At 43.4% G+C, this 8,040-nt stretch overlaps 1 protein-coding gene across 1 annotated transcript in view; it reads left to right on the forward strand.

Annotated features, from left to right (window-relative positions):
* The window catches only part of Asb13 (ankyrin repeat and SOCS box containing 13), a 19,274-nt gene extending 16,086 nt beyond the window's left edge, over positions 1 to 3,188 (forward strand). Inside the window, exons 5-6 of the mRNA XM_031359011.1 lie at positions 847 to 1,038; positions 1,700 to 3,188. Coding sequence (XP_031214871.1) covers positions 847 to 1,038; positions 1,700 to 1,827 — 320 coding nt within the window. The 3' untranslated portion in view covers positions 1,828 to 3,188. The remainder of the gene's footprint in view (positions 1 to 846; positions 1,039 to 1,699) is intronic.
* Positions 3,189 to 8,040: the final 4,852 nt, after the last annotated feature.

Genomic DNA, 8,040 nt, shown 5'->3' on the forward strand with positions numbered 1-8,040 from the left:
CTCAGAAATCCGCCTGCCTCTGCCTCCCAAGTGCTGGGATTAAAGGTGTGCGCCACCACAGCCCGGCTCTTAAAATGTATTTTTAAATGCTGAATTTAGCCATATTGCCTTGGACGTGCCCGCTCTGGTTTGATCTCAGAAGCTAAGCAAGGTTAGACCCAGTTAGAGCTGGACGGGAGACCTAGGAGTACCAGGGGCCGTAGGCTCAGAATGCTCTATGTAGCTTCTAATTCCTTGAATCTTTCTGTATGCCCCAAGAAATTCAAGGGGAATAGACTGAGTTCACAGCTAACCTTTTAAGCACACTATCTGTTTCTTCTTTATCTCTCTTAGTGTATAAAAGAATATATTTAAGGAATATTCATTCTTTTATCCAGCCAGTTAGTTTTTGAGCCCAACCTGCCTGTGGCAGAGTGGCTGTGTCACCCGTGTCTGTGTCCACAGGATGAGCCTCTTTGGAAATCTAGGGACCTATGAGGACAGACTACAGGGTACCTCAGAAAAAACATTTAACCCATTTTACTTTGCTTTGTGTGTATATGTGTGTGTGTGTGTGTGTATTTTGCTTTTTGGGGATATATCACATATGATGTATATATATATTTATCAAGTATATTATATCTTTTATATATACTATATATCTCATATATATTATATATCCCTCACTTTGATAAAGAAAAAATAAGTATTAATCTTGAATTTTGAGAAGGTGCAGTGGAGTCTGTTATTTTGTTTTCTGGACGGGGATTGCTTTTGCACTCTGACAAAAGATAATGTGTAGGTCATTCTTCCTCTTGGTTCCATGCGCTCCCTTTGGTGACAGATATTCTCTGCTGTGGTCTCCAGGGGCCAATGTGAACGCAGCCAAACTTCACGAGACCGCGCTTCATCATGCGGCCAAGGTAAAGAATGTCGACCTCATTGAGATGCTCATAGAGTTTGGAGGCAACATCTACGCCCGGGACAACCGGGGCAAGAAGCCCTCGGACTACACGTGGAGCAGCAGTGCCCCGGCCAAGTGCTTTGAGTACTATGAAAGTAAGCCTGGTTCTGTTGTGCAAACACTCCCATATCCCATGCTGCCAGGAACCACTATCATTCATCCTGGATCCCCAGTTTGCTAGTTCTTGAATTTATGCTGACCGCTTTGAGTTGAAGCCTGAGCTCCTGTCCTTGATCACTAGGATGTACTAGGAATACTTCTGTCCATGGGGACTATTTGTGCTGAAGCATCAGCTCTTATTATGTTCCTGTAGTCTTTGGGTCCACTGAGGAAAAGAACCTAGGGTTCATGAGCTAGGTGCTTAGCACCTCCCCTGGATTAAACACTTCACCCATGCCTGACTTAGCTGGATGGGTGACAAATGGGCCTCTTAGTCACAAATTAGTTCTTTGCTGAGTCTATTTGTTGTGTCAAAAACAAACCAGCGACTCCTCCCACAAAACAAAAGACAAAGACCCCTGTCTCTAAAGACCCAACACCATGAGATGAAATCCCTGTGGATATCACTGGAACGTTGTTGCTCGGCTTCTTACTGCTGGTACCTGGCTACCTGACCTTTTAGAGATGACATATGATCCATCCGAACTCTTGGGATCTTCCACTTCCATCTTTGCAGGTTTCAGGGTGTGCTTCTTCTAGAAACCTTTCTCATGTATTTCCTTTTGCTCATGCATTCCTTGATCCTTTTTCCCCCAGAGACACCTCTTACCCTCTCACAGCTCTGCAGGGTGAGCTTGCGGAAGGCCACTGGTGTCCGAGGGCTAGAGAAAGTCGCCAAGTTGAACATCCCTCCCCGGCTTATCGACTACCTTTCCTACAACTGAGCTGCAGACAGAGGGCTGGAAAGGCTGATGACTGGCCCAATGTCACCTTGCTATGCCTAGCCCTGGGCCTTAAAGAGTTCTGCCTGTTGCTCTGAAACACCATCATGGCTGTGGGTTGGTTGATGCTCCTTCATGTTGTCCTTTTTGATGTCTTCTTCTGACCCCCAGAGAAGATCTCTGAAGCACCAGGAGGCCAGTGTCTGGCATCACAGCTGTGGATGTAACCTGTGCTAGTCTTCTGGAACAAATGCAGTCACTCTAGGATGCGTTCAGTTCTCCATGTTTCTCTTTTGATTGCTTTTTATCTGGGTGCCATGCCACAGAAGCATCAGGTTCCAAGCACTTGACCCTGTGGACTGGGATACCACTCGGCTGGCATCTTGCCACTTGAATAGTTTTTCTGGGGCAGCAGCTGACACTTTCCAAGGTCTACCTGCACCCAGGTATATCACTCAGGGGCTTTACAGATCAGAGTTTGTACCCCCACATCAAGCAGTGTTTTTTTTGGGGGGGAAATGACTGTCTCCAATATTAGGACTCAAATCTGTTAAAAATTTTATGTTGGGGCCTGGAGAGATAGCTTGGGGCTAGAGTTTAGTTCCCAGAACCCACATAAGGAAGCTCGCAATTGCCCGATACTTCAGCTCCAGGGGATCCGACACCCTCTTCTGGCCTCCTCAAACATTCAGACATGTATGTACACACACACACACACACACACACACACACACACACACACACACACACACGAGAGAGAGAGAGACACACAGAGAGAGAAATAAAATAAAATCGTTAAAAAGTTGGAGACCCTTTAGAATTTGTGTATATATGTTCATCATTCATATATATGCTGTAACAAGATTTGTAATGAGCAATGCAAACAGTAGCTAATATGAAAGTACAAAACTTTATTCCAATGAGAATGAGATTCCTTAGCCAAGGCAGGAAAGGGGGTCATGATTCCTTCCTATAGTAATAAACATGAGTCCTGTACATTGTGGGTGAAATACTAAGTCTTGCATTCAGACTTAGTTTTCCCAATTGACATTCTATATCTTAACAATACTGATAATACCCCACATACAATAGAAAGACCTAGAGAATTTTCCAGTAGTCATTCTATACTGAGAAAAGCCATCTTGTTCTGTCAGTCTTAGGTACAAGTTCTGAGGAAATCCATGTTTTTGCATGGAGTAGTAATAGCAATCATTTTCAAAAAGGCACCGGATTCTGCTTCTTTCATCTTTGTAACAGAATCTTGCCTCCAGCAATAAAACCCAATAACAGCTCATCTGTTTTAGCTTTTGGTATACAATAAGGTTCTCTCACCATTATTGACCAATAAAAGTGGTTGGATGCAGTTTGTTCTTGTGTCATATTTTTGGAGACAGTTGTGCCAGGACGGCCTTCATTCTATGTGAGATGAGAGCAGTCACTCCCTGGCCTAGGCACCTGATGATGGCCTTCATTCTGTGTGAGATGAGAGCAGTCACTCCCTGGCCTAGGCACCTGATGATGGCCTTCATTCTGTGTGAGATGAGAGCAGTCACTCCCTGGCCTAGGTACCTTTCCTTTCTTTTTTGAGACAGGGTCTCAGTATGTAGCTCTAGATGTCTGGGAACTCACTTTAAACCAGGCTAGCTCCGAACTCAAAGAGATCTGCTTGCTTCTCCCTCCTGAATGCTGGGATTAAGGTATGTACCACATCTGGCTCCCATGTCCTTTATTAAGCAGGATGATAAAAAAAGTTTCTTTGCTTCTCTGGACCCGAATTGTCTCAAGTATAAAGCTGGGGGGTAACAGGTCAGGCTTAGATCACAGAATTGATCTTGACCAGTTGCCATTGGTGGATCTCTTTAACCTACAGGTAAGGGACTGAGAGCCATTATCCTGTCCTAGGTTTTGTGGGGCTGAAGTTAGGTGATTAAAGAAAGCTTTGCTAGCCGTAAGGAGCTGCGCAGGCATGGCAGGCATATGGTTACGATTGCTCTCTGGTTTTGTTGATGTTTGCAGATCTTACACCTATATAAATCATTCTCTTCAGACCTTGGGAGGGTGCCATATATTTCAGGGGGTACTGTTGATATCTTGAAACTCAATGTACAGTTGACAGTTTGGAGAAGACATATGTAATATGTACAATAAGTAATATAATCAAAAATATAAAACTAGCTGAACATGGTAAAACTCTAGGAGTTTGAAAACAGCCTACATAGCCAAGGCTATGTCATGAGACCCTGTCTAAACACACACACACACACACACACACACACACACACACACATGCACTACTTCCCTCACAGGACCCCTCCACATCCCCCCCCCACATACATACCACGTACCACACACTACACACCACATATGTGTGCACATACCCCCTGTATGGTGTACCCCCTGAAATATATGGCACCCTCCCAAGGTCTGAAGAGAATGATTTATATAGGTGTAAGATCTGCAAATGTGACCAAAACCAGAAAGCAGTCATAACCATATGTCTTCCATGAATGAGGAGCCCTTTAGGATTATCACCACACGCTATCACCCCACTGTGTGTGTGTGCGTGTGCGTGCATGTGCACACACACACTCACCATACATACACACCACACTTACTATAGACACACTTACACTACACACACTCATCATACACACATCCACTATACACACATACACACACCACTCACACACACCACATACACTTACCACACACACTTACTATACACATTCATCACACAGATCATACATACACATCACACACATCATACATACACATCACACATACACATCATACACACACACACCACACATTCACCACACATATACATAGACACCACACAAATCACACATACACACCATACCACACACACATACCACATCTCACACAAACATACATACTACACACACATAGTATATCTCACACAAACACACATACCACACACACAATAGTACATACACACACACCCATATACACACCACATACACATTCACCATAAACACACATATACACACACACTTACCACACACATTTATTATACACATATCACACACACATTTACCACACATATTACACATATATACAACACCACACACACACACATTCAACACACACATGCACCCACACGCATACACATACACCACACACACTACACACACACACATTTAACACACACATGCACCCACACGCGTACACATACACACACACACACACACACACACACACACACCACACCTATCTTTTGGTAAAGCTTTAAGAGGAGGGGTGGTCTCTGGGTCTGGCAACACATGTCTGTAATAGCTGCACTTATGAGGCTGAGACAGAAGAGTCGCAAATTTGAGGTCATCCTGTATTCATAGTGAGAACTTATTTCAAAAATCCAAAATAAAGCAATAGTTTAACAGTCCAGTAAATATAACTTGGCAAAGAATAGGAAATATGAACAAGAAATATTCAAAAGGGAAACCTTCAAATATCCAATCAGTAAATGCAGGCTAGTGAGTATTTAATTCAACAAAACGATATTTTATATCATTGTTTTATTCAGACAAGGTGGACTGTATGTCCTAAATTGACCAATCTTTCTAATGCCAGCACACCCGACTGTATGTATCATGAAAAGGAGGTTCTGATGGTTTTTATAATGCTGCCAGTCTGATGGGAATGCAAGGCATACTCACAGGGTTACATTCGTTCTGGAAAGCCATTGGATGGCACGTAATATGATTTAAATGCGCATCTGGCATGCTCGAAATAGTTCTGCTTTAATATAAATATACCCTAATGACACTCTCAGGCTTGTAGGATGATGTGTGGAGGACATTTGCTGAAGCTGTTTATGAAGAATATGAAGGACTAGTTGTTTTTTTTTTTTAAAGATTTGTTTATTTTATGTATATGAGTACACTGTAGTTGGACCTCTGCTTGCTCCAGCCCCTCTCACTCCTGCCCCGCTCACTCTGGTGTAATTCACTGTAGCTGTCTTCAGATGTACCAGAAGAGGGCGTCTGATCTCATTACGGGTGGTTATGAGCTACCATATGGTTTCTGGGATCCGAACTCAGGACCTTCGGAAGAGCAATCAGTGCTCTTACCCGCTGAGCCATCTCGCCAGCCCCAAAGGACTAGTTTTTAAATTTTTTTTTTTAAAGATTGATTTATTGTTATAAATAAGTACACTGTAGCTGTCTTCAGATGCAACAGAAGAGGGCATCAGATCTCATTACAGGTGGTTGTGAGCCACCATGTGGTTGCTGAGATTTGAACTCAGGACCTTTGGAAGAGCAGTCAGATCTCAAAAATATAATGGGAAATTTTAAAAATGCCAGATCTTGCCTAAGAATTGTATGCACCTACTCAGTCCATTTACGTGCAAACCAGCCTAAGTCTCTCAAGACACCTATTGTGAAGTAACAGAAACTGAAGAGCTTACCCTTTGCTCTGGTGACCTCTGGGAAGTGAGTAGAGATGTGTGACTTCAGGCTAGGCAGAAAGGGAGTCTCAGTTCTGATATTTCCTGTCTGAGAAGGTAAGATGGATTAAACACAGTGTAATATTGTTACTAGTTAATATTGGGAGGCGAATAGAAACTTGGTTGTTAAAGCTGGCTATGGTGGTTCATGTTACTCTGGAATCTGAGGCAGGAGAATCTCCAGTTGGAGACCAGTGTGTGCTGTGTAGAAAAGACTCTGGCTGAGACAAAAGTGAGACAGAGAGAACAAAGTGGAGAGGAAGAGGGAGATAGGACACGACATGTATACATTTACACATACACTCATACCCACTCACACATTCACACACTCACAACACACACAGAGCGAGAAGTTACCAATGCATTTCAGTATTTATTTTTAGTTTTATTGTCTGTGTACTGCATGTGTGCTTGGTGCCAGTAGAGGATGCAGATCTGCTGAAACTAGAGTTACAGATGCTTGTAAGCCATTAAACGGTTGCTGGGAATTGAAATCAGGTGCTGAGCCACTAAGCCAAATCTGCTCTTCTTAAAAAACTAATGTATAAAAAAGCATCATCAGCAGGTAGTATGTCTTGTCTTTTTTTTTTTTTTTAGAAAAAGGAGAGAACTGTATGATTGCTATAAACTGGATTCTCTGTGCCGTGGGTTATGTGATCTCTGTTTCTCCATAGGCATTGACTCTTGTTTTAGACCTACTCTAATAGGAACTAAACCTTGCAGCCCTGGCTGTCCTGCTTGGCTTACAGACTCACCCTCATCCCTAAGGGAAAGGGCTGGGTAAAGTGCTGTTCAGGTACCACTGCTTCTACATGGCTCATCCCGTAGATGACGATGACAAGCCTTCTATTTTAGAGGTGCTCTGGGTAAAGTCTCTGGCTGTAAGCCCTGCATTTGTAGAGATAACAAAACAAAACAACACCCCCCCCCCGAAACATATGCTCTAAGTAAGGGACGATTCTATAGTTGTCTTAGCTATCTCAGCTGTGTGCTGTGCTGGGTTGTTGGACAACCCCATGCCTGGGTGCCTCCTGACCTCTGCGGGTTTGAGGCAAGAGGCTGGAGGGGAAAAAGAAGGGGTTCTGTTGGATCCCAGAAATTGTTTGTATCTGGGTATCTTATAGTCTTCCAGGTAAGTCTGACCTTTTCCTGCACCTCTGAAATGCTACCAGTGACAATCCATCTTTCAGCTAGGTAAGGCTTAGAAGAGTCTGGAAATCAAATGCCTTTGCATGCTCAGCTCTTCCTGGTTACTTAGTCAGGAAGTCTGCTTTCTTTCACAGGCGACACCTTTCCCTTCTGAGTAGGGGAATTATTTTACTCACCAAAGAGAGTGTGAAAATGGTTCTGAGAACAAAGCTCTCCAGCTCACATCTTTTACAAGCAGCTGAGCTGCTCCACAGGCTAAAGGTGCCCCATAAAGGTATTGGCAAGCTATGAATTGTGCCTGCCCTTCAGGCAACTCTGTTTCCTGGAAGGGCCTAGAAATTATTCCCAGTCCCTAGAGTCTCTTCCTCCTCCAAGGTACCACATGGACTTGACAGTTAGGCTTCACTTATGCCATCGGTGAAGTCTTATCCTAGCGATTGGAATGAAAACATGCTTTCGGTTTCCAGTCTAAACAGCATCTCTGAAAAGCTTACAGTCTGCAAACGATGAATAAGCTAAGAGATTCCTATTCAGTCTTGCTCTCCCTTATTTGTTTAATTTAGATTTTACTTCCCTGCAGCTGGTCTCCAGGTGTGTGG

Source organism: Mastomys coucha, unplaced genomic scaffold (genome assembly GCF_008632895.1).
Source record: "Mastomys coucha isolate ucsf_1 unplaced genomic scaffold, UCSF_Mcou_1 pScaffold7, whole genome shotgun sequence".
In the NCBI taxonomy this organism is placed as follows: Eukaryota; Metazoa; Chordata; class Mammalia; order Rodentia; family Muridae; genus Mastomys; species Mastomys coucha.